Genomic DNA, 27,302 nt, shown 5'->3' on the forward strand with positions numbered 1-27,302 from the left:
CGTATTTACTTTCCTTTAATATGTTCTATACATAAAAAAATAAAAAAATAAACAAAATCCTAGGGTTACTTTGGAAGAAAGTTTCTCTTGTGAAAATTTGATCATGGCTTTAAGAACCCCGTGCAACCTTGAGAACAAGTTGCTTATAAATATGTCATCGACAATATTATACATCTGATAAATACACCTATGAACTTTAGTTTTGAGAGTCGTAAATTTGGACATATCAACTTAAAATTAAACGTCCACATAAACACTTTTTAATCAAGTTTGATAAAAACTGGATAATGATACATATATTTTATAACTTGAAAGACCGATTTTGTAAAAAAAAAAAAAAACTTAAAGACTAACATGTTATAACCATATAACTTAGAGGACCCCATAGCCTTTTTTCTTATTTAAATTTACACCATCCAATTTTTATTTTTTTTTTTACAAAAATCATACAATATATTTTTATCGTTTCATTTTCGTTTGTAATTTTAGAGCTTGCTTCTTAACATAGCTTTTCCATTCCCTTTTTATCACGAATGGAACAAAAAGGAATAATCCTAATCCTAAGTTTTAAGCGAAATACACACATGACGGAAGAGTATTATTCAAACACAAATGCAAATTACTATATACCCCTCGAGCTGGCCAAGATTTGGAAAGGTAAACAAGGAATAATTCTAGCTCATAACCAACTCTTAAGGCAAATTTGAAAGCCCTTGTGCCTTCATTAGTAGGTTTAATTCCTTCAACCTAATAAATTTATTGATCATCGATCACACACCAAAGATTTGTGAAATAAAATGGAACACAAACATGCACATAACCGGTCTTATGAAGATTTTGATCCTGTTTTTAAGTGGCGTAGAGAACAAGACCGTGACACCGTTGAGCTTCATCTTCCAGGCATGTCAATTTCATGTATCTAAATTATATATGGACCTTGTTTAGTTCAATTTCATTTACTTTGTCATTTTGTGTATACTCGTGTTAACAAAATGATTTGTTTATTTTTGTCCGTAAATTTAACAAAAACAATGTGTTTAGACTTTTTTCACAGACTAGGGCTTTATTTGAGAGTTATGAGGGGTTATTAATTTGTTTTCAGGTTTTAAGAGAGAGCAAATACGAATTCAAATCAACCATCTTGGTTTTTTGGTGATAAGTGGAGAGCGTCCATTTGATGGAACTAAATGGAAACGTTTCAAGAAAGAATTTGAACTTCCAAAATATTGCAATGAAGATGCCATTCGTGGCAATTTCATGCAAAACATTCTTTCAGTAGTATTGCCAAAAAAAGTTGATCTGATACCTCAAGAGGAACCAGAAGAAGAACAAATGCCAGAACTTGAAGATGAGGATATATATCAAGAGAAAAATACATATCAGAGTTTGGAATTTGGAGGAAGAAATAGAGAAGCAGAGATTGAAAAACTATCAGAATATAATTACACAACAGACAACAAGTTTGGAGAAAATGATGTAGAAACTACTAGAGAGGTTGCTCTTAAATTCATGGTTGTGATAATTGTTGTAATGGTTATTGTAAATTATCTTGTGGATATGAGCAAAACCGTCATGGCTCAAGGTCAATCATATTTTCAAAATTAGATGAGGCTATGGTTTGAGGTGGTTCTGTGTAAAGTTTATTGCTGTGAAAAAAGGAGAAAATCATTATATTAATTCTTATAATATTGTACATGTGTTTATAACTTGTTTAATTTAGTTCCGAAGTTTTTTCAGAAGAAAACACAAAGAATAAGAGAATACGAACACTTTTATCTTGTTTATAACTTTACATGAAATGAGTAAATTTGATTATGGATTTCAATTGAGTCAATTTCAGGAAAGATATTGCTTTGTATTGGGTCTTTTTCAAACATGGATTAAGTTGAACTAAGAAGTAAGCAAACAATTTTAACAACAAATTCTTAATGAAAGGGAGAGTTACAATCTGATTTGAAGGAACTCGAGAACAAACCAAAACATAACAAGATATAATATAAAATTGAGGATCAAATAAATTACAATGCCATTAACATAAATAATCATATAATTCATTAATTCAAAAAATTCAAACAAATATGGCAATATATTTTGCCAAGGGGTTAACACAAACTCTTGTATCAATTAAAGAAAAACAACAAACTCTTGTATCAATAAGAATATAAAGCTTCCTAAGTAGTCTCTCATGCAAAGATGACTGCAATAGCAACCATGGATGCCATGATGACTCCATAGAAAGATGATTCAATAGACGGAGCAGGAGAAGAAGGTGGAGGAGAAGGAGCAGGTGCACCTTCGGCTAGAACAGTGATGACCAATTTCATTTGACGAGCAGAACAATGATCAGCTACGCCACAAACATACCACTTTCTTCCTTCAGTTTTTAGTTGAATGATATCCTTTCCGGTAGAAAGAGCTTCATTTTGTGGTGGAAAAGTGCAGCTTTGAAAGAGTGTGCCATTCACTTTGAAAACATTGTGCCTTACATGGTCATAATTGAAAACTAAAAAGAAGGAGATAAGACAGAATTAGATCATGTTAGATAAATACAAGTTCATCTAAAGAAAAGGTTAATTATAATTATGAGATACACTAATTAGTTAAACAATTGAATATAAACTGAATAAACTTGAAACCAAATGAATATTTGTTTTTTCCTTTTGCATACCTAAGTTGTCTCCAACACGAAAAACTTTGTCTTGAGCCCATTGAGTGTAATCAAAATCAACAGTCCAACCCTTGTCATCACCAACAATGTGATCAGTTGCAATTGCAACTGATGAAAGTAAAACCATGGAAATGGAAATGATCAAGAATACACGAGAAGAAGCCATTTGAACAAAATTTGAGTTTGAAATATCTGTCTCTCTAAGTGTGGAAATTAACTATAAAAAATGAGTGTCAAGAAATTTCTTCCTAGAATAAAATCTCAATCAAAGGAATAGCTAGTTAGCAAATGTTGTGCAAATGTTATTGTTTTCGTTTGATTTGATGAATTGTGCAATTCAACTTAGGCTATATATAGTTGTCATGTATGTGTATATTAATTTTATCATCACAACAATAATGGGATATTTTTTTTGCTATTATAAACGGCAACCGGATTTGGTCGGCTTTTACTAAGATGAGGTTGAATTTTCACAACTTATTATTTTTTACTTTTTTGGAATACACTTATATTGTTTTATTTTAATGTAAAGAAACTTTATATTACATGGAAACAAAATTTCTACTTCAAAAAAAAAAATGGAAACAAAATTTCTTTTGTTTTTATTTAACCACGTGGACAATCTGTGATTTAAAAAAAAGTATCTGAAGCAATTTGGCAATAAATAAATATGCAATTTAGTGTGGACCGTGTCAAAGGGAAATATAAAAACCGGCCTTCGTTATAATTTAGTTGTCTCCATGCATAAAGTTTACACATAAATAATGTTTGTATTCTTATACGAGTTTTTCTATTTGGAATAGAGGTTAATAGTGGAGAATTGACGGTTCAAAATAATTTTGTACACACAACCAATCAAAATATTTAGAATTGTCTCATCAATTAATATTTTAATTTAAGCAACAATTTAAAATTATGTAAAAATAAATACAAAAATTATGTGAAAATAAATACAATATGTATAGATTATTGTCAAACAATCTTATGACCCTCGGATCACTCACAAGTAAATACATAACTACATCTCACAATACCTTATGACAAGAGTATAAGAAAGAAAAAAGTGAGACACAAACAAAATACTTCCAACTAGTGCATATTGTAAAGAAGAGCTAGATCTCATATATTATGGAAGCGTTTAACCCAACTTCTGGGAAGTTTATCATCTCCTTTGAATGACAAGTTGTGTCAAACAAAATTTAGACTAAACTCTTCAATTATAAAATGGAAAAATAAGGGAAAAAAAACTTTAAGAAAGAGATGAAAATTACTTTTACAAGCCACGTCCAACTTATTTTCCCTGCTCCCCTCTTTGAATCCTATGACTCACGAGCATACATTTTATGTTTCATTTTAATTTTTTTCTAACGTTTGTCTCTTGCGGTTGAATTGCTTTTTTTTTTTTTTTTTTAGGGCAAGTGCTCCTTTAAGGCATGTGGGTTTCTAACCCTGATTGTATCATGCTTAATGTTACAAAATATAAGGTAGTATTTTTTGCAATAGATTCCTTTTATGCAATCTTTGTTTGTTTGAAACTGTCTCAGCATGTAATAATATTAATTTATAGGGAATTGGTGCTGTTGTGGGAGTCTTGTCTCATAATCTTGCGGGCCTTCATGATTTACAGAAGTGTCAAGGAAGCTACATTTCTATATATAACCAACCTTCTTATGCTCATCAAATCAGTTCTTGATCCATTGTTTACATGATACTTTTAATCTTTACTTGATCTCTAACCCTTCTTGTGTTTGATCTAATAGACTAATACTAATTTGAGGGTTCCTAGCTTGAAGCTGACACAAAATTCGACAAAGAATTGTATGGTTAACACAATTAAAACATGTGGTGTGGTTAATTACATTCACTGATCAATGGTTAATGAATATAAAAAGTTGTCGCAACTCGTTTATCATCCATTGCACGTAATTAACTACGATTTTGAGCACTATTAACCATAATTGTAGTTTAGTTTTAATTTTTTTACTTTTGGTTTACTCATAAGACAAACCTAAGGTATTCTTCCAAATGATTTCCTTCTGTCTTTTACTTGAAGGATCCAATTCTTGAATTTCCTTCAGTTTTTGGGAAAACATGCTTTTATTATGCTACAGGAGGAGATATCACCATCTCCATCTAAAGAAAACATTGTTGATGAAAGATATCATTTCGTGTCACTTCTTTTGAACTTGGGAAGCACGTTTTTGTATATGGTCACTACTTACATCATTGTGCCTAGGACCGGCAACTACTCATTGAACCTTGGAGCTGCTGCAATTGTTTGTGGTGTCGTCATTGGATCAACGGCTATTGCACATGTTATTGCTTCTATTTATTTCAGTGTGTGATTGAACCGATTGTGTCTAAGAACTGTCATACTCAGGTCATTGTTCTTTTAATTGTAAACATGATGTATGCAATGGCCTGTGATCTCATCTCAGTAGAAGTTCTTTTTATGGGACGCCTTTTCTGCGGGTAAGTAAAGATACACTTAATACTCACAAGTTTCATACTTTACAGAAGAAAAAATAATTATGACATGGCTATAATGTTTTTGTTCTTATCTTCTTGATAAAACATTATGTACACATATTGAGGAGTGTGTTTATGAATTACTCTGCAACAAATTCCATTTTTGAACTTTACAACGATATTACAATTAATTAGCATATTGCAGAAGAGATACAATACATGTTCAAAGGCTCACATAAAAAAAATGGTATGTCAGTTGATCCGATGATGCTGAATTTGATATGTCATTTTGACATGAAGCAGAAATTGAGATAGGTTAAAAATTAGAAACTGGTATGACATGAATCAGAAACTGATATGTCAACAAGGTACATGTATTCATTTTGTCATATGATGTCCTATGTCAGTTGGGTTTCATCAAGGTTTTCTCAAACCTTTAATAATGAAGGATTACTATCAACCACGGCCGGAACTCTTGCTCGAGTAATTGCAGATGGTACAATAAAAATTTCATGGCATTTCAGTGAAAGTAAACTACTCAATCCAACTTTACTTCCTTCATTCCTCATATGAATTTCATCCATTGATCTAAATATTGAATATTATTAAATCACACACAATTGATTCTTCATGGCTCATGTTTTAAACATGATTATTGAAATCATGTATATCTATTACCAAGAACACCACCATCTAAAATTTAAATGTAATATAAAATAGAGAATTTAGTTTTAATTTAAAATTTTAAGATTTACTAATTATAATTACATAAAGGATAAAACAAAATCAAGATTTAATTATTTTAAATAAAAAAATCAATATCGAATATATTATTTAAATCACACATAATTGATTCTTCATGACTCTCATGTTGTCTGCATGATTATTAAAAGCATGTATATCTATCACCAAAATTACCACCAACTACCTACATAATTCTCCCTCATTTTCATTTATTAAATACGACTATTAAAATCATATGTGTCATGTGATGATGAATATTATATATGTTAAACATAACAAGTGATTATAAATTCTACCATTGCTACATTTATGTATTATATTTTTATTATCTATCAAATAATTGTTTTTTTAATACAAAATAACAGATTCTTAACAAAAATTATAAACTAATCGCATAAATTTTGTAGCTCGTTGGACAAGTTATAAATTTAAAAAGTTACCATTTTAAACTTAGACAATAAATATCATCAATATAAATTATTTCTTCTATCTCTCATTTCTCTTACTCTATTCTTTTGTATTTTTTCTTCCTTTTCTTTTGTTTTTATTTTACCCATGTGCACGAAAATAAATAACACTTGTCAAAATGCAGGGTACCTTGTTATTTGTATTAGTAATAATATAATAACACTTCATGAACAATTTAGAAACAAATCTCCATTGCGAAAGATTCTTCTACTTTACAGTTTAGAAACAAATCTCCATTGCGAAAGATTCTTCTACTTTAATATTCAATAATATAAATGTGTTTTTATTAAGAGTTTTTTTTAATTGCACAACTTAAGGACTAATAAATGCCTTATGTTTTGGGTTTCTCTAATTATTATTAACCACTCTTTTTATTGTAAATTAATTTATTTGTCTTCTCTCTTTGATTAACTATTATCCGCTTCAGATTACAAGGAAGTTTTTCATTTCTCTCTCTTCAATACTAATGGTTCCGCCGCCGTAAATAATCCACAAAACCATGTCCTATTTCATCACCTCAATGTATTCAGGACTTTTTCTTCACACACACTCGTTCTTCTTTCTTCCTCTACTCCATTCATTATGCTTCAAAATAACACCAAATTTGCCTACAAGTTTTTCTAGTTAACATTTCCCCTTAACTAACTTGACGAAATAACCGCCTCATTCTCTTGGATCCGATCAGATCAAAATTCTACTATTTTCAAGTTCCTGCAAACTCAAACCTCCAGAATCGTTGTTTTTCCCGATTCAAACTTTCAAAGAGCTTCTTCTTCATTCTCTGATCATTTTTTGTTTATAGTTTTGTTTTTATGTCGGTGGCAAGATTTTCCAACAAGATGACGTCAGGGATGAGAGAGACAATAACAAGGATAATTAAAAGTAAGCTGTTTATTCGAGAGAAAAAAATATGAGAGCGAAAGCAGTTAAAAAAAACTAATTAATTGACTCATTAATAGAATTAAAGAAACCCAATTTTTTTTATTAATAGGTTATATATATTACATGATGCTCTAATAGAGGCTATTATACGAATCCAATAACAACATTACGAGCTTTTTACACATTCATTCGATCAATACTCCCCCTACACAACAAAATTACTATTTAACTTTAATCAAATTTAACTCCTATTTACGTCACTTTATAAAAAAATGTATTTTCAATTCTATTAGGATTCCAGTTAAGCTTACATTGATGTTTCAACCTAGTAAATAAATAATAAGAATTTTTAGATGTGAAACTAGTTTTCATTCAAATTAACAAGTTGTTTTCACTTTGAAACTTTAGTTTTCGGAGTCTACGTTGACGTGGTTGGGGGCGGGGCGTGCCGGTCCTCGTCGGGCGAACCCCACAAATCAAATGTATTAAAATTACAAACAAAATCAACAATTCACAAACAAAAAAACAAATATTTTTGTGTATAGCGAAAGCAATTACATTATTATCGATTGATGAATCATGGATGAATCAGTATCACAAACACAAAATTAACAAAATTTGTAAATCGGTAACACAAAAACAACGAAACCACCACATCTATCTATACTGCTGCAGTGAACATATCTATCTATACAATTGAAGCTAAAATAAAGAATTATTTGAATGAGTAACAAATAATGGAATGGAGAAATAAGACAAATCAACACATGAGCACATCAATGATGACGACGACACAAGCTATAGAAATGTAAAAATTCCTTCACCAGTGCTTCCATCAGAAGAACTTCCAATCAATCGCCGCATTGATTGGTCACAACATGAAAGAACAACAACAAAATCACAAACATAACCACAATTAGGAAATTTGAAATAGAAATGAAAACGAAAAACACACTTTGTTTAGTTCGCTGACAGACATGGTGGGCTTTTTGACATCCATCTCAACCTATACTTTTAATAAAAAAGATACTATTTCTGTTCTCATCCTACTATCTTCTCACATTTAAGTAATTTACTCGCTTTATTTTTGTTAATTAATTTGCATACCACTTTTATTTTATTTTTCTCTAAATTTTTTTAAACCAAGTACATAAACTTTTACTAATCGAAATGATACATCTTCTATTTCCATTGTCTTCACATACAATCATAGTTCAAAACAACTTTCGTACTCCACCTTAAAGATTAAACTTCACTTTGAAGCTAAAACACCCAAATAATTTTTACATTATCTTCAATGACTGTTGACATTCTTGCTCATCTTTACATAATACAAAAACATACCTCTATAAGCGATAGTACACGTGGCATCTTCTTGCTCTTCATCTCATTTAATGTTTTTCTGTCAACCAATCAAAATGGATATTGAATCATTTACTTTTTGTTAGCCAATCAAAATGGATCAATGACTCATTTACTTTTCATGAGCCAATTAAAATTGATAATGACATGATTTTTTTTCCTATATATAGAGACAATTTGTTTTTCATTATTTTCATCTACATCTTCCTCCCAAAAAAAATCATTTTTTTCAACCCCATTCTCTTTTCTTTTATTTGTTTATTTCTTAATGACATGTTACTTTTTATTGTGATTTCTTATGTTGCTATTTTCTACTCATATTTTCTTTTAAATTTTTCTTTTGGTGCTTTTTTCTATATTCTTTGTTTTTGACCGAATCTCTATTCATGTTTCTATTTTCTTTTGTAGATAACAAAAAAAATTGTTTTTATGGCTCCTTTGATTTATTTAAAACAGACAATAACAAAACTAATATTTTATAATTAAAACAAATAGATATTTGAGTGGACAAAGTTAATTAATTAATGGGCGTATAAATAAAAAACAAAAACAAGACCTTGCGTTAGTGTATAATGCTTTTGGTTTTTTTAGTTTTATTTCCTTCATCCTTATGAAATATTTAAATGAATTCATACTATTATTAAAAATAATATTCTAATTAATGATTATTAAATTATTAAAAATTTTTAGAAAAAAATATTAATGTTTTATTCAACACCATATCTTTGTATTCATTCTTTTTTTTAAGGAGCATCAATTCTATTATTAAAACTTATAATCGCAAATGGTTTAAAAACGACTCCATATTTAATTCTTTCCACAATATTCGTTCCATCCTTGACTTCTACGGAAAAACAATTCTTTTAAAACACTTCTCCAAACTTGAAAAATTAAAATTGATTGATTTTGAAATCGTAATCATAGTAATATAAAAAAATAAATATGAAAATCACTTATTTTGGCTCAAGTTGTTTATGAACTCCATCAAATGATTTTTTTTGGGAAAACTCAAATTTTAGTTACGTCACGGTTGAACTCTTCTCTTAGGAACCATAAGGTTAACAAAAAAAAAATATAAAGACACCTAAATACCCATTATTATTATTTTAGGGAATAAATGCTCATTATCATTTTCCCTAAAAATAATCATACAATATACAACAATATAATTTCCACTAAACGGTCTTTATTACTTTTCTAAAAATAATGAAATTGAATATGTCATCATATTTTTACACCTATTCCTTTTTTAAAAGATGATATTCCATAGGTTTGTACTACATATAAATTTACTTCTATTTAATGGTGTTTTTTTTTTTGTTAATGATACTAACAAAGTTTAATCTGGTTATACGATAAAGGATCAAGTTGCACTAACTTACACAAGTTAAGAGATCAATTTGACTTATATTAAAATTAAGGGACCAAACTTAGATTTTAAAATAAGTTTATGGGTTAAATTTGACCAATTTTAAAGTTATGGGACTAAATTAAACTTTAAAATTAGTTACAGGGCCAAAGTGACATTTAAGCCAAAGAAAAAAAATTAACAATACGGAAAAATCATATAATTATAGAAATAGTAATAACAACAATATTTAAAAGGAGAATTGAATGATATTATTAGTATTAATATTTGCTATCATGTTTTTTTTTTAAATATGGTTACATGTCTTTAAATTTTTTTTTATAAGTTAATACTAAATTACTAATAGTAGCATTACAAAGGAAGGTAGACTCAATTGGTAAAGAATTGACTTAACTGCAAGGTAATTGATTTAACTTATGGCGTGCTTGCGCGAGGACTTCTTTAGTGAATGATTTACAAGTACCTCTCTAAATGCTCTTCGAGCCATGAGATTTGTTTTGACCCTGATGAGCTTCCGAAGCCTAACTCATCTAAACATTTTATCATTTTTTTTAAATTGTAAATTTAAAAAAAATTAAAAATGAAAAATCTCAACTTTTTGATTCAAAATGAAAGCCTAAATTTTAGCATATTATAAAAGAAAAAAGATCAATCGAAAACATTTTTTAGGAAAGATTATTCAATAAAATGGAAAAATCATATAATTATAGAAACAATAATAATAAAGTTTTGAAGAAGAATCGAATGTTACCCAAAATTAAATTTGAGCAATAACCGGTGATTTTTTAAATTCCAATTTTACTAATTTTCTACAAAGTCTGTATTTCAATTTTTTTTTAAAGTATATATGTCGTGTCCTTTTAATAGCATAATGCATGTAAAAGTCTTTTAATAACACTTTTTTTAATGCCTTTTTGTCTAATTTTATAAATAAAAATGTACATGGATAACTCTTTAATGATCATTGCACTAACGATTTTTGAGGTATAATATTTAATGAAGTTAATAAAATAAGAAACAAAAATCATATTGACTTTATTTTTAATAAAAAAAATATGTCGACGAATGTTGATTTTGTGATAGGTATTAAATATGATTTCATCTATCTCCAATGATACTAGCCTAAATCTAAAATTTGTCTTTTTACTACTAGATTAAACCCTGAGAGTTGGAAAATCACAATTAACTAGACTAAATCCTGAGAGTTTATCATAATGCCGGGATTTCCAGTGGAGCCTACATTGGGTTGGGTAATCATGTTAGGTCAATAGCAATCACGCAAGTTAATTTGACACTACATCTTCACGCAGAACCTTAAAGCCCTAGACATATGGGTAATCTCATTTATATGTTGATCAAATTCTACTCTTTCTTCCGATATGTAGAACGTTAACTCACACTTCATACATTAACGTATTTTTATCAAGTGTGTGAATTTATGCATTCATAATTATGTGACGTAGTCATAAAAAGTAAAATAGAGACACAAACATGTTCAAAAATGTGGGTTAGTGGTGATTTCATGGATGTAGGTTTACGCTCCTTTCTTTCATGAGAAGGGATAAATGAAATTAGAAGCAAAGTGAATACGAAAAAGGACATTGATTATGAGAGAAATGATAAGAGAAAAAGATATGCAATGGGTTTTCTGTCATGAGTTGGAACCTTTAAATCCAAAGTTTTTCTTTTTACCACTAGATTAAACCCTTAGAGTCGGAAAATCACAATGAAGTAGAAAATGCATTTTTAATTCAAATTAATCATGATAAATAGCATATTCATTATACATGAACCATCTCTCATCTTGGTTTTTTACTGAAAAAAGTTTATTGGTTTAATTGTTCTTGATTATTGGAATTACATTATGAAACACATTTTTCAAAAGTTGTTGGTAATTTTATGAGTTTCTTGAAAGGGTTGAGAATTTCTCGATAATTAATTTACCAAAACATTAGACTCAATTAAAAACAAACCACATCATTTAAAAATGTATAATAAACATGTATGTTGTCAACTTAACATAACATAAAAGTGCTTTTCTAAGGTTAAATCCTACCAAAGACCAAAAATAAAAGAATTTGAAATAATACAAGTTGAATGAAATAAATGGTATGAAAGAGAACAACATGGAAAAACTTAAATTTCATATTTTCTAGAAGAAGAATTAGACTAAACCAAAAAAAGTGTTATATCATTTTAAATTTTTTAATAAGCATGTATTTTATCAACTTAGCATAATACATCTGCATTTGTCTAATGTAAAATCCCATCAAATGCCAAAAGTAAATGAATTTGAAAAAAAATATTAAGTTTGAATAAAAAATATAGCATTAAAGCGAATGACATCTACTAACTAAAATTTAAGATAAAAAAAATCAAACAAATGACATTCAAAAACTAACAAACCAGTTTATCATAATGTTAGGCCTTCCAATAGAGCCTACATTAGGTTGGATAATCATGTTATGTTAATAGCAACCAAACAAGTTAGATTGACACTACGTCTTCACAAAAAACCTTAAGGCACTAGGTAAATGGGTCATCTCATTTCTATCTTGATCAAAATCTACTCTTTCATCCAATATGTAGAATGTTTTTTTTGAGGGAATCCAATATGTAGAATGTTAACTCACACTTGAAAATGTTACCATATTTTAACCAACTGTGTGATTACATGTGTTCTTAATTATGTGACACGGTCATGGAAAGTAAAATAGAGACACAGCATGTTCAAAAATTTGGGTTGATGATTATTTCGTGGATGTATGTTTATGTTCCTTTCTTTCACGAGAAGAGATAAAGAAAATTAGAAGAAACACAATGAATACGAAAAAGGACATTGGATATGAGAGAAATAATAAGAGAAAAAAATATGGTCCATAAGAGAGTAGTGAATAATACGAGTTGTCGTTAATTTTATAGATTTGTTGAAGGAATTGAGGAATCTTGAGTAATTATTTTACCAACAAATTAGACTTAATTAAAAAAACTCAATATAATTTTAAAATGTTTAATAAGCATGTATTTTCTAAACTTAACATAACACATCTGCATTTTTCGATTGTTACATCCCACCTAATATCAAAATTAAAGGAATTTAAAATAATAGAAGTTGAATAAAAATATAGTATGAAAGTGAATTTTAACATAAGAGAAATGATAAGGGAAAAAAAATTAAGGAGTGTGTGCTTTGTCTGTGAAAGTATACGGAATATATTGAGTTGTTGGGGGACTACCGGGGATCCAAAAACTAACAAAAAAATTCATCATAATTTTGGAACTACCAGGGAATCCTACACTAGGTATGATTCCCACAGTATACTAGAAACCACACGAGTGAGATTGATACCACATCCTTACAAAATATCTTATAGCATCAAGTATATGAGTCTTTTTACTGATACCTTCTTCGAAATCTACTATTCTATCCAATATAGAGCTTTAAGGAATTAACTAGGTATATGGGTATATCATTTAAATGTTCTTTAAAATTTACTCTAGCGTTCATGCAAAACTTTAACTCACAATTGACACATTAACATCTCTTCTTCAAGTATGAGACTCTTTGCATCTGTGATCTACCACCTTGAATCACTCCCGCTTTCCCCACAAAGTTGAATCGAATAGAGAGGAACCACACAAATAAGAATGATACCACATTTTCGCCCAATATTTTAAGGCACTAAGTGTATGAATTTTTTCACTTATATGTTGTTCAACCTTCAATCCTCTACTCAATGTTAGACTATAACTTACATTTGATACATCACAACATTATCTCCCTCAAATATGAAAAAATTCTAGCCCGTGCTTGGCACGGGTATCCATACTAGTTAATTACATAATGATTAAATTTGAATCAATAACTTAACAAGATAATTGAGTAAAAGAAGGAAAATTCAATACATGGATATTGTTGGGGATTATGCTCTAAGCAAGGCACACTCAACTTTCATTGTTCTAATCAAATCTTTATTGCTTATCAACTCACTTTCTCTTTATAGATTACAAGTGAATTACAACCGTTTGATTCAATGTGACTTTGAACCAACTATCTATAGAACTAATAGACATAGTAACTAGCTAACCAACAACCCATAGAAATAATTAGCTATTCTAACAGACTGAACAAAAATCAGTTAAAGTAGTTATGATGACAGAACCAATATGAACCTTGATTCATAAACAATCTTAGAAATTACAGCCAAAACACATTTCCTAAGGTCTCAATCTTCCTTCAGATTAATCAAATTCAAGCAATGGAAGAACTTGCTTCTTGGAACAGCCTTTGTGATCATATCAGAAGCATTATGATAAATTTGAAATCTTCTTAACAATAGCTGATCCTTTCCCAATCATATATAAAGGTTTATGACAGTGTGCTTTGTCCTCTCATGGTATGTTTACCTTTTTGGATCAATGAATATAGCACTTTAGCTATCACAATCAAGGTTCTAAATAACGGTCGCGGTCGCGATCGCGGTCGCGTTAAGGTTGTCGCGGTTTCGGCTGTAACGGACGCTGCGATACAAATAACGGTCTTCGCGGTGTGAATTTATCAAAATGTTTCACAAAACGTATTAAAACTATTTATATTATCATATAATATATTTTTAAAAATAAAATAAAGGTTTCTAAAATAAATAAAAATAAAACTTCATGTTAATGGGTTAAAAAAAATTATATTAATGGGCTGCTTCATCAAAATAGCTTTCTAAAAAATAAAAAAATTTAAAAAAGTTACAGGAACCATACTAAAAATACTCTAATCTAACTCCTCTATCATTTTATTTTTCTTTTAATCACTAACAACATATACAATCAAAGTTCAAGGTTCTAATTTAACATCAAAGTCCCAATTTTTTCTCTAAAATTTCATCTAATATTTGTTACCTAAATACTAAAATTAAGAGTGTCAATTTAAAATTCCCTTGAACTTAAATAAGAGATGAATGCACATTTTTTTTAGTTTAATAAATAAATATATGTATAAACAAATAAACCATCTAAAAGTAATTATTAATTATTATTATTAATTTATTATTATTGAATGAAGAGTGAAGCTGCATACGTGTGTCTATGGTAACCAAGTGATAACAAACCTTATCCACTCAAAAAAAAAAAAAAAATACAAGAGAAGAGTAAATAATATGAATGAACAAAGACTCGGCAACCACTCTTTTCGTTTGTACTTTTTTCCCTTTCACTTCTCAATTCTCATCACAGAGAATGAACAAAGAAACGGCAACCACCACCACCACCACCACCACCGTCTTCCTCCTCCAACACCACCACCGTCTTCATCATCATCATCTTCTTCATCGTTAATACTCTCTTCTGAAGTATCCTCTCCACCATCTTCTCTTACACCGTGCATCAAACCTATCATTTCTCCTCCTTTTATTTCTTCCCAATCGATCTCTTTCTCTTTCCCTTTCACGATCTCGTTCCTTCTTCCCACTCCCTCGATATTCAGATTCCCTCTTCTCCTCAAATTACTGAATTTTCAAGTCTGTAACGGAGTGCGTAACGGCGTTTCGCGGCCGTAACGGCGTTTCGCGCCCGTGACGGCGTTCCGTAACGGCCGTAACGGCGATTTTGCTGTGATTTTTGTTCTCAACGTGAAAAGGTCCGAAAACGGTCACGGTGACTGCCGATACCGATTTGTAACGGCCGCAATCCCGGTAACGTTCCGTTTTTTGAAACCTTGATCACAATATACAATAATGACCTGATCTTGCAACCTCAATTCCTTAGAAATCTCTTCAAGACATAGAGCCTCTTTAATAGCTTCAGTCAAGGGCTCAAGGCAATATATTTTGCCTTATTAGTTAACAAAGGTACAACCTTTTGCAAATCAGCTTTCCAACTAATGGTAGTACCAAATGCAGTAAAGATGGATCCACTTAGAGACTTTCTAGTGTCTAGACTCTAGACAAATTTCATAATCAGAGTCTACAAAACCCTTCTATGGCAATTTATCTTCTTGCATCCCTCTGGCTTCACCATAAATTAGAATCATGCCAAGATATCTTTTGATCTTAGTATCCATTTCAGTGCTGGCAACTGTGGACTTTTAGGATTTGACATGAATATGCTAACCAGTAACCAAGCTTACTGCATGAGCTATATCTGGTCTAGTGCAAACCATTGCATACATCAATGACCCTATAACACTTGATTCAGGGATGTTTGTCCATATAAGTTCTATCTTCTTCGGTTCTTGCAGACTTGTTTACACCTAACTTGAACTCCTGAGATATAAGTGTTATTACAGATTTTGAATTCAACATTTCAAACCTGTCAAGGACCTTTTTGAGGTACAACTCTTGTGACAGATGCAAAAATTTCCCTTTTCTCTCTCTTTTGATTTAAATTCCTAAGATTCTTTTTGTAGTCCCCATGTCTTTTATTTCAAATTCCTTGTTCGGCTCAATTTTCACCTTTTTTTATTTCATCACCTTGATTTCTTGTTATCGAAATTCCATTTTGTAATGTAAAGCCCTTAAAGCTTGTCCCAAACCCCTGCAACAGTCTTCTCTTTTGAAACTTATCTCTGAACTTTATCTCTAAGTCTCAAGATAATAGCACTATGTATGAGCTGTCTCAGTCATTGTTGTCTTCTACTTCTCTTTTATAGACTAGGATTTTTTTATATAAATTTTACATGAAATTCCAATGTAATAAGCAAGGCCCTCCTATTTATTATTAACATATGCTTTACATGAAATTAGTAAATTTGGTTATGGATCTCAATTGAGTTGATTTCAAGAATGATATTGCTTTCTCTTGGGTCTTTTGCACACATGGATAAAGTTGAACTAAGAATTATTATGAATGAAAGTGAGAGTTACAATTTGAATACAATATCAAAGCATAACAAGATATAAAATTGTGGATCTAGTTACAATATCATTAACATAAAGAATCATATATAATTCATTAATTCAAAAATTTCAAACAAATCCAGAAATATATATTGCCAAGAGGTTAACACAAACTCTTGTATTAATAACAATATGTAGCTTCCTAAGTCTCTCATGCAAAGATGACTGCAATAGCAACCATGGTTGCCATGGCAACTCCAAACACAGATGAAACAACAGAGTGAGCATCAGAAGAAGGTGGAGGAGAAGGAGCAGGTGCACCTTCGGCTAGAACAGTGATGACCAACTTCATTTGACGAGCAGAACAGTGATCAGCTACGCCACAAACATACCACTTTCTTCCTTCAGTTTTTAGTTGAATGATATCCTTACCGGTAGAAAGTGCTTCATTTTTTGGTGGAAAAGTGCAGCTTTGAAAGAGTGTGCCATTCACTTTGAAAACATTGTGCCTTGAAGGGTCATAGTTGAAAACTAAAAAGAAGGAGATAAAATAGAATTAGTTCTTATTAGATTAATACATGTTCATCTAAACAAAAGTTAATTATAATTATGAGATACACTAATTAGTTAAACAATTGAATATGAACTGAATAAACTTGAAACCAAATGGATATTTCTTTTTTCGTTTTATTACATACCTAGGTTGTCTCCAACACGAAAAACTTTGTCTTGAGTCCACTGAGTGTAATCAAAATCAACAGTCCAACCCTTGTCATCACCAACAATGTGATCAGTTGCAATTGCAACTGATGAAAGTAAAACCATGGAAATGGAAAAGATCAAAACTACACGAGAAGAAGCCATTTGAACAAAATTTGAGTTTGGATAATATTTCTCTCTGAGTGTAGAAATTAACTTTAAAAAAATGAGTGTTAAGAATTTTTTTTCCTAGAATATAAAATCTCAATCAAAAGAATAGCTAGCTAGCAAATGCTGTGTAAATGTTATTGTTTTGATTTGATTTGAGGAATTGTGCAATTCAACTTAGGCTATATATAGATGTCATGTGTGTGTAGATTGATTTTATCGACACAACAATAATAGAATATTTGTATGCTATTATCAACTGTAAACGGCTACCGGATTTGGTCTGCTTTTACTAAGACGAGGTTGAATTTCCACAGCTTATTATTATATTTTTTGAATAGACTAACATAAAGAAACTTTTTAATGTAAAGAAACATTTTTATTTATTAGTTGAACAAGTAAAGAAGCTTTCTTTTGTTTTTATTTAACCACGTGGACAAACAAATGTGTAATTTTAGAGTGGAACGTGCCAAAGGGAAATAGAAAAAGTATAGTTGCTCTTCCGGCCTTCATTATAATGAGTTGTCTCCACATACACTTGAGGAGTCTCAAATACAAGTTCTCAAGTTTTGATTTTATAGAAAATAAAAAACGTTTGAGATCTTGATCGTTCGATCTTGATTAGAAGGCCACACATCTCCTGATTGTCATCAATGACTATAGGCAATCTTAGTCAACATAAATACCTAACGAGATGAGAAAAGATACATTGATTTAGTAAAAAAAAAGATACATCGAGAAAAACACACAGAAGAAAATAAAATGAAAAAGAACACATAATCATAATCAGAACACGCAGAAACTCCAAAATAAAAAAGGGGTAATAGTCACTTTGGTCCCTGAATGTGTAATGATTAGTCATTTTAGTCCTTCATTGTATCAAAATTTCAAAATAGTCATTGATTGTGCATTATGTTAGTCAAAATAGTCCTCGACGCTAAAATAACCTTTCAATGCTCACAATAACTCTTTTCATATAGGGACTAAAATGACAATAAACATGTACTTATAAGGACTAATATGACAATAAGTAAGTATATTGAAGGACTAATCTGACAATATTAATTAAACATTTTAACATCAAGGACTATTTTGACTAACAAAATGCATAATCAGGGACTATTTTGAAGTTGGCTTAAATATGGTATTGGTCCCTGCAAAATAGGCCAGTTTTGGTTTTAGTCCCTGCAAATTTTTTTTATAGTTTTTGGTCCCTGTAAAATAGGCCAGTTTTGGTTTTAGTCCCTGCAAAATTTTTTTATAGTTTTTGATCCCTGCAAAAATAGGTCAGTTTTGGTTTTAGTCCCTGCAAATTTTTTTTTTATAGTTTTTGGTCCCTACAAAAATTCTCGAAAAATGAAAAATTAATAAAAAAATTAAAAAAATCAGGAAAAATGAAAAATTAATTAAAAAATATTAAAAAATTCTGGAAAATTGAAAAATTAATAAAAAAAATTTTAAAAAATAAAAAAATCTGGAAAATGAAAAATTAATAAAAAAATTGAAAAATTCTGGAAAATTGAAAAATTAATAAAAAATTGAAAAAAAATTAAAAAATTCTGGAAAATTTAAAAATTAATAAAAATGAAAAAAAAATTAAAAAAAATACTAAAAAAATTAAAAATTCTGGAAAAATTAATAAAAATAAAAAACGATTAAAAAATAAAATAATCTAATAAAATGAAAAATAATGCTAAATTCTGAAAAAATTTTAAATAAAATTTTAATGAAAAATAAAAATTCTGAAAAAATTCTGGAAAATATCTAAAAAATTTCGAAATTTTCGAAAAAATTAAAAAGATTAATCATTTTTAAAAAAATGAAATTTTTGAAATTTTCATTAGTATTTTTCGAAATTTTGATTAGTATATATTCCAAATTCCCTTATTCTTGATTTATAAATACACAAAAGTTCCCGGTTTATAAATACACAAAAATTCCTGGAAAAAATACTAATGAAAATTTCGAAATTTCGAAAAATACACAAAAAACCTAAGCTCGGTTTATAAATACACATATTTTTTCCCTTATTCTCGATTTATAAATACACAAAATTCCCGGAAATTTTTTTGGAAATAAATACACTGAAAAAACTTAAGCTCGACATATATACTAATGAAATTTTCCATAATTTTTATTAAAATTTCGAAAATTTTAATTAAAATTTCGAAAATTTCATTTTTCCAGAATTTTAATTTTTTTTCAGAAAATTTCGAAATTTTATTTTTTCAGAATTTTTTAATCTTTTTATTTTTTTCAGAATTTATCATTATTTTTCATTTTATTAGATTATTTTATTTTTTTAATCATTTTTTATTTTTATTAATTTTTCCAGAATTTTTAAATTTTTTTCCTTATTTTTTTAATTTTTATTAATTTTTCAATTTTCCAGAATTTTTTAATATTTTTTTATTAATTTTTCATTTTTTCCAGATTTTTTAATTTTTTTATTAATTTTTCATTTTTCCAGAATTTTTTAATATTTTTTTTCAAATTTTTTATTAATTTTCCATTTTTGCAGAATTTTTTAATATTTTTTTTTTAATATTTTATTAATTTTTCAATTTTCCAGAATTTTTTAATATTTTTTTCAATTTTTTTATTAATTTTTCATTTTTCCAGAATTTTTAAATTTTTTTATTAATTTTTCATTTTTCCAGAATTTTTTAATATTTTTTTTCAATTTTTTTATTAATTTTTCATTTTTCCAGAATTTTTTAATATTTTTGCAGGGGTCAGGGACTATTTCCAAAAACAAAAATTTTGCAGGGACTAAAACCAAAACTGGCCTATTTTGCAGGGACCAAAAACTATAAAAAAAATTTGCAGGGACTAAAACCAAAACTGACCTATTTTGCAGGGACCAATACCATATTTAAGCCTTTGAAGTTTTGATACATTGAAGGACTATTTTGACTACTCATTACAATTTTAGGACCAAAGTGACTATTACCCAAAAAAAAACAGTGACGGTTGTATATTGACAATAAAGAAAAAACTACCTAAAATTGTTACAATATGAGAAATGCAAGGAACACTCTCTTTCTAGCACTCTCTATAACAATCATTCTCCTATTTGGTGAAATTCATGTGGATCTCACTACTTTATGGGGGATCCATTTCCAAAATGCGATGCCCACATGAATTTCATCCAATAAAAAAGTGAGTCTTGAAAAGAGATTGTCCATAACACCCGTCATAGACTATTTTCAGACACCCTTATGACCCTATATATCACTCACGCAGGGCCGACCTAAGGGTCAAGTAATCGAAACAACGACTTCATGCCTCAAAATTTTTGGTCAAAAAATACCTAAAAAAATTAATTTGGTTATACTCCCTCCGTTCCTTTTTAAGTGTCTTTTTAGGGTAAATTTTTCGTTCCTATTTAACTGTCGTTTTGGTATTTTAAGGGTACAATTTGTCAATTATACCATTGGTCAATTACTCTTATATTTTTCAATAAAACTAATTAATGTCATATATTTTGAAAACTAAAGTTTGTTTTTTTAAACAAAGTTCGTTTGTTTTGTTTTAAAACAAAATTTGTTTCTTGTTATCTTCAAATTTAAACAAAATTTTGTTACCTATGATAATGGTTTCATGAAGAGTTAAAATTCTTTAAATAAGATGAGTAGTAATTGTTAAAAAATTCAAGTGCAATATTTAGAAAATTGAAAATTATTTGTTACGAGACAGATAAAGCACACAAAATAATAGAAATTTGTTGGAGAAAGAGAGTATTAACTAACAATTGTTTGTTACATATTAAATTTATTGAAAAAAATAAAGTGTGTCCAAAAAAAATAGGAAATTATTAGTGGATTAAAATGAGGGTATAATAGGAAAAAATGTGCAAAAATGCACTTTGCTATTTTTGTGTTAAAATTCTCAAAAAGCACTTAAAAAGGAACGGAGGGAGTAATATATAATATTGCAAATAATAAATTATTGGCATTTGTATAGCTTAATTGGTATTGAAAAGGCCTAAAACACTCTTGGTCATGTGTTAATATCTTGTATTCCCGAAAATTTATTTTCCTAATGTTTTTATAAGTATTTTGTTAAAAAATATATTTTAAAAGGTCCCATTAAATTTTTAGCTTTAGACCTTTTAATATATTGGACCGGCTCTACACTAACATAATTGTGGTGTTGCCATTGTTCTTTTAATTGAAAACATCATGTATGCAATGACCTGTGATCTCAACTCAGTAGTGTAACACCCCGTTTTCCCAACATAAAAATTTCATTTAAAATCAGAGTATTTAATTCATAAACGGAATGTCACATACTACTTAAAAATCTTAAAACAGGCAATAATAATTATCCTTCAAATTCAACATCATAAAATCTTAAACTTTGCAGCGGAAAATAGTTCAACATGATAAAGTCTTGGCACGCAGGCCTTATTAGAAAATCTCATAAATTCTTGTTTCGTCATTTATTCATAAAAAGAATTCATAACTATACGTAAGGAATAGAAGTAAAGTCAAGTCCCGTCCCGTTACGTATCAGAGCACCTAGACACTTGAGCCAACCAACCTACAAGCCATAAGTACCTGCAGTTACCCATACGAAGGGCAACATTTCCAGCAGAAGGGGTGAGATTTCTCAAACAATAATATTAAACATATAAATCATATAAAGTACATTCAACAACTTAAACATCATTAACATATCTTAAACTCCATTAACTAGCTTCATTAATCTCCTACATTAGTTATACACTTCATCTTATATCATCTTAGTTATAGGCATAAACATCATCATATAACATCAATTACTAATCATAAACATCACCATACATCATCAAATATTAATTACAAACATCAACACATATAATGATCATAAGCATCAACATCTAACACCAGATATAATCATGAGTATCATCATGTATTTCACATAAGTATCATTATCAAAGCATATCATTTATCGAAAACAACTTCATAATTAAGTTCATAATCAACTTCTTAAACAAGCATCATCATTAAATCATCATCAAATATAAGTTATGACGACTCTACAATGCAACAACAACTTCAACAACAACTTAGACAACTTCAACAACAACTTAGACAACTTCAACATGCATGTGGTACCACCAGGGCATTAAGCCCCCTTCGCTAAGGTCATATTTGGACCTGTCGGGCATTAAGCCCCCATCGCTAAGGTCATAAAGAACCTGTCGGGCATTAAGCCCCCATCGCTAAGGTCATAAAGAACCTGTCGGGCATTAAGCCCCCATCGCTAACTATGCAACGACACAATCTTCCTACAACTTGGACAACAACGTGAACATCTTATACAATTCTATTAAAATGGACAACTTCTTAAATATTTACGACTTAGACCGCTTTATACAACTTCACTAAGATTCAACAGCAACATAGACAGCATATGGACAGTTCACAACTAATTCATCATATATGTGCATAAAATATTGAAGGCACAAGCACACAAATAAAGTTTCCCAAATCGCACGACATGTTCGAAACATGCGTACGTGATTCAGTTTTAAAACAAAACATTATAAAATCTTATTGCAAAACAAAACCAACTATATTAGATTAGATATAACACATATAACTATAACAAAATCATGTGCCGATGGGTACCAATGGTCAAAACACCGAATACCAAAAACATGATTAGCATGATACTCCTTCAAAAAATATTGGTATGATAATCATATAATGACAAATTCTTCAAAATATTACCAAAACTAAAGTTTGGCACTCAATATGGAACTGGATAACAAATATCACGTGGATCGATGGGTAATTCATGAAAGCCAAGTAAACACAATTACATACCAAAATAGCAATTAGGCACAAAATTAGATTTATCAAAGTTATCAATAATACAACGAATATGAAGAACGCAAACAGCCAAAAAGAACATAATAGCAGTAAATTAAAATACGAATCTAACATGAATTCATCAAAAGGTCTTGAAAAACAAATAAAATAAAATAAAAAAACCCTTCACTACCCATATGATCAAACAACCCTAATTTCTCATAACCTCACAAACTCATCCTAAAACATGTCAGATGCAATTTAATGATCTACAAACTTAATATCAGTGAAAGATAGTCTCACCCTTACCTTAGAATTGTTTTTCTGAAATCAAAAGCAGCGTTCTTCGTTCCTAAGGTTCTCTCTCTCTGAGTTCTCCTCTTTCTCCTCTTGGCTTTTCTCCTAAACTTGAGCGTACGTTGTAAAACTATTCTCTCAACCTAGCTTCCCCTATTTATATCCTTTTCTATTCTTTCTAAATCTATTTGGGCCCAACAACTTATTCTCCTTTCTATTTTAACCCCCAATTCTACTTACACTAATAATTCTCATATTCCAAATAATAGAATAATACTACACAATAAAATACTAACACTTCATATAAATAATTAAATCACACAAATAAATTCTAACTTGATAAAAATAATTAAATAAAAGGAGGGTGTTACAACTCTCCCCTCGTTAAATAAATTTCGTCCTCGAAATTTGAAATATCTTAGATGAAGGAAAGAGGAATTATCTATTATTTCCTTTTTAAAGAACTGAATTCTAAAAGGAATAAAGAGATGAAGTAGCAATCAAAATTTTACCCAAAAAGGGGAGAGAATCAAGAGGGTCATAGGAGAGGAATTGGGACAGCTAAATAACTAGTGACTGTAAACTAGATTTAACGAAATGTATAACACAAGGAATAAATTATGAGAAAGAATATAAATGTCAACTAAAAGGAACGTACTATAATAGAGTTTCAACTTGACTTATCCAAGAGTTGAGACAACACACTTTTCAAGAACGACACTAATCAAATTAGATTTAATACTCAATCTATATTAGACATAAAGGGGGATTTTATTTTATTTTCTTCAAGGAAAAAGAATGGATTAATAATCGACACCAATGAACAAGTTGTAGTACAAAAGAAAAATTAGTATACCAACAACAAAGCCAACTATCTCACAGATAAAAGAAAGAAGAAAAAAAATAGAGCACCACAACAAACTATCAACTGTCACAAATGAACACCACTAATAAATGCCACAAAGAAAGCAAAGGTGACTACCAAAAGAAAAGCACATTAAAAACTCAATACGAAGCAAACCAGAACCAGTAACTCCAACACTAATAGACGAGCCCTGAATAGACATAGAATGGTAAGGACCTGCACCCAATTGCAGCACCATGCCACACAACCAACCTCACGACAAAACTAAACTGAGCCAAGGCCAAAAGAACTAATACCACCAAAAGTAGTAGGTTACCAAACATAATTTATTCTGCATCATGATTCAGAATAAAATCCAACCCAGCTAGAAGGAGGGAAACAAAGGAAATGACCAAGCGAGGGAATGATTCACGTTTCTTGTCCTATGATATATCTATATATTACAAGGAAAAAAAAAACATGAGAACTTAAGCTTTCTATTTTATTCTCACAAAAAAAAAATGACACGAATAAGGTATATACACTTCCCATTCAACATACAGACGAATAAATTATCATATGTTCACAAAATATAGTTACCATTCTCACATAAGTAACTCAATCAAAAGATCACACAATCTAAAGTAAAATATCGCAACAATATTCTAAGTAATGATCAAATAAAGTTATATATATAGCAGGCCAAACAAGATCTATAAAAGATATCAAAGAAGGAAAAAAAAAATTATTAAGAGAAACATGTTTAAAATCAAGGTTTTATTCTACGTACGAAATAATATTCAAAATGTCATGTGAAGAAACAAAATCAGCATGGAAGTAACACAATTTATTTCCATACCAGAAAGCAAAGTCCTTGCAACAACTGAAATTGTACTTGCTAGATAGCGATTTCTAAATAAATAGTTGAAGTAAATTAATGCAAGACTAACATTACTAGTGACTTATAAAAGATAAATATTAAAAGGAACAGGGTTAAATAAAAGTGGGAACATTATCAATTATTTTATTTTATTTTTAAAAAAAAACTTTATTATAAGAGTTGAACATTTCAACTCGTTGCATGAATTGAAATTGTGGCTACATAACATTAAGAAACAACTACATCGTTCTTTTTTTTATATATAAGGTTCAAACACTAACCATTTTAATTCTTCTAACATAAGAAATATTTCAAATTCAACCTTTCCCAAAATCCCAATCCAAAATAACTAATTTCTTTAACAAAAATTCACTCCAAACAAAAGGGTTCTTATGGAATAGAGGAAAAAAAAGGAATGGAATGATTCATCAAATTCCTGATAGCTCTATCTCTTTTTTTTTTTTTTTTGACGTACTCGTATTTCTATCTTTGAGATGAAAAAGAACTAGAATCTATATTTTCCATATATAGTCTTGAATACTAGCATAATGGAAAGAAAACAAAATCTTGAAACCAAACGAATAAAAAAAAATCACTACTTACAGTTCTTTTATTCTAACGAGTTAACCAGGATATTGATTTACTAGTACTCTAACTAAAACCAAAATACAAGACATGGATTTACAAGACTAATTCATTGCATTCAATCAGAGTAGTCTCACATTTTGTCAAAAAAAAAAAAAAAAAAAATCAGAGTAGTCTCACATGAGTAAACAGGCAAGAATATCACGTAGTAATCAAATATTGCAACAAGTCAGCAACAAAGTAGAAACATGGATCAATCAATACAAAAAAAAAAATTAAAAAAAAAATCACAATTAACTTAGTCAATCAAACACAAACTTCGAATAGAAATAAAAGCATGCTGGGAACGAGACGTACTAGTCTTATGAGAATTCTAAGTAACTCAAGAACGCAATACACATCTCATTAACTTGTATGTAATCATCATTCAATTGGTCAAGAAGGGGAAAAATATTATGCATGACACGACTAACACTACGCCCACTCGGTCTAGTTGGACAGACCTGCTCTGATACCAATTGTAACACCCCGTTTTCCCAACATAAAAATTTCATTTAAAATCAGAGTATTTAATTCATAAACGGAATGTCACATACTACTTAAAAATCTTAAAACAGGCAATAATAATTATCCTTCAAATTCAACATCATAAAATCTTAAACTTTGCAGCGGAAAATAGTTCAACATGATAAAGTCTTGGCACGCAGGCCTTATTAGAAAATCTCATAAATTCTTGTTTCGTCATTTATTCATAAAAAGAATTCATAACTATACGTAAGGAATAGAAGTAAAGTCAAGTCCCGTCCCGTTACGTATCAGAGCACCTAGACACTTGAGCCAACCAACCTACAAGCCATAAGTACCTGCAGTTACCCATACGAAGGGCAACATTTCCAGCAGAAGGGGTGAGATTTCTCAAACAATAATATTAAACATATAAATCATATAAAGTACATTCAACAACTTAAACATCATTAACATATCTTAAACTCCATTAACTAGCTTCATTAATCTCCTACATTAGTTATACACTTCATCTTATATCATCTTAGTTATAGGCATAAACATCATCATATAACATCAATTACTAATCATAAACATCACCATACATCATCAAATATTAATTACAAACATCAACACATATAATGATCATAAGCATCAACATCTAACACCAGATATAATCATGAGTATCATCATGTATTTCACATAAGTATCATTATCAAAGCATATCATTTATCG

General features: G+C 29.4%; 3 protein-coding genes across 3 annotated transcripts; 1 reads left to right on the forward strand and 2 right to left on the reverse strand.

Moving 5' to 3' along the window:
• Positions 1-677: 677 nt before the first annotated feature.
• On the forward strand, positions 678-1,686 carry LOC146909378 (uncharacterized). Its single transcript, XM_085724693.1, has 2 exons — positions 678-900; positions 1,103-1,686. The coding sequence occupies exons 1-2, from the start codon at positions 798-800 to the stop codon at positions 1,603-1,605; spliced, it is 606 nt and encodes a 201-aa protein (XP_085580819.1). The 5' UTR covers positions 678-797; the 3' UTR covers positions 1,606-1,686.
• Positions 1,687-2,033: 347 nt separating this feature from the next.
• LOC146909379 (blue copper protein 1a-like) lies at positions 2,034-2,958 on the reverse strand. The gene is made up of 2 exons (XM_085727224.1): positions 2,669-2,958; positions 2,034-2,503 (listed from the first exon to the last, which is right to left on the reverse strand). The coding sequence occupies exons 1-2, from the start codon at positions 2,832-2,834 to the stop codon at positions 2,184-2,186; spliced, it is 486 nt and encodes a 161-aa protein (XP_085583350.1). The 5' UTR covers positions 2,835-2,958; the 3' UTR covers positions 2,034-2,183.
• A 14,039-nt stretch (positions 2,959-16,997) lies between these two features.
• LOC146909380 (blue copper protein 1a-like) lies at positions 16,998-17,653 on the reverse strand. The gene is made up of 2 exons (XM_085727475.1): positions 17,488-17,653; positions 16,998-17,320 (listed from the first exon to the last, which is right to left on the reverse strand). The coding sequence occupies exons 1-2, from the start codon at positions 17,651-17,653 to the stop codon at positions 17,001-17,003; spliced, it is 486 nt and encodes a 161-aa protein (XP_085583601.1). The 3' UTR covers positions 16,998-17,000.
• Between the last annotated feature and the right edge of the window lie 9,649 nt (positions 17,654-27,302).

The sequence above is a fragment of the Medicago sativa genome, chromosome 7 (assembly GCF_051527215.1).
Source record: "Medicago sativa cultivar Bolivia chromosome 7, Bolivia_mono, whole genome shotgun sequence".
NCBI lineage: Eukaryota > Viridiplantae > Streptophyta > Magnoliopsida > Fabales > Fabaceae > Medicago > Medicago sativa.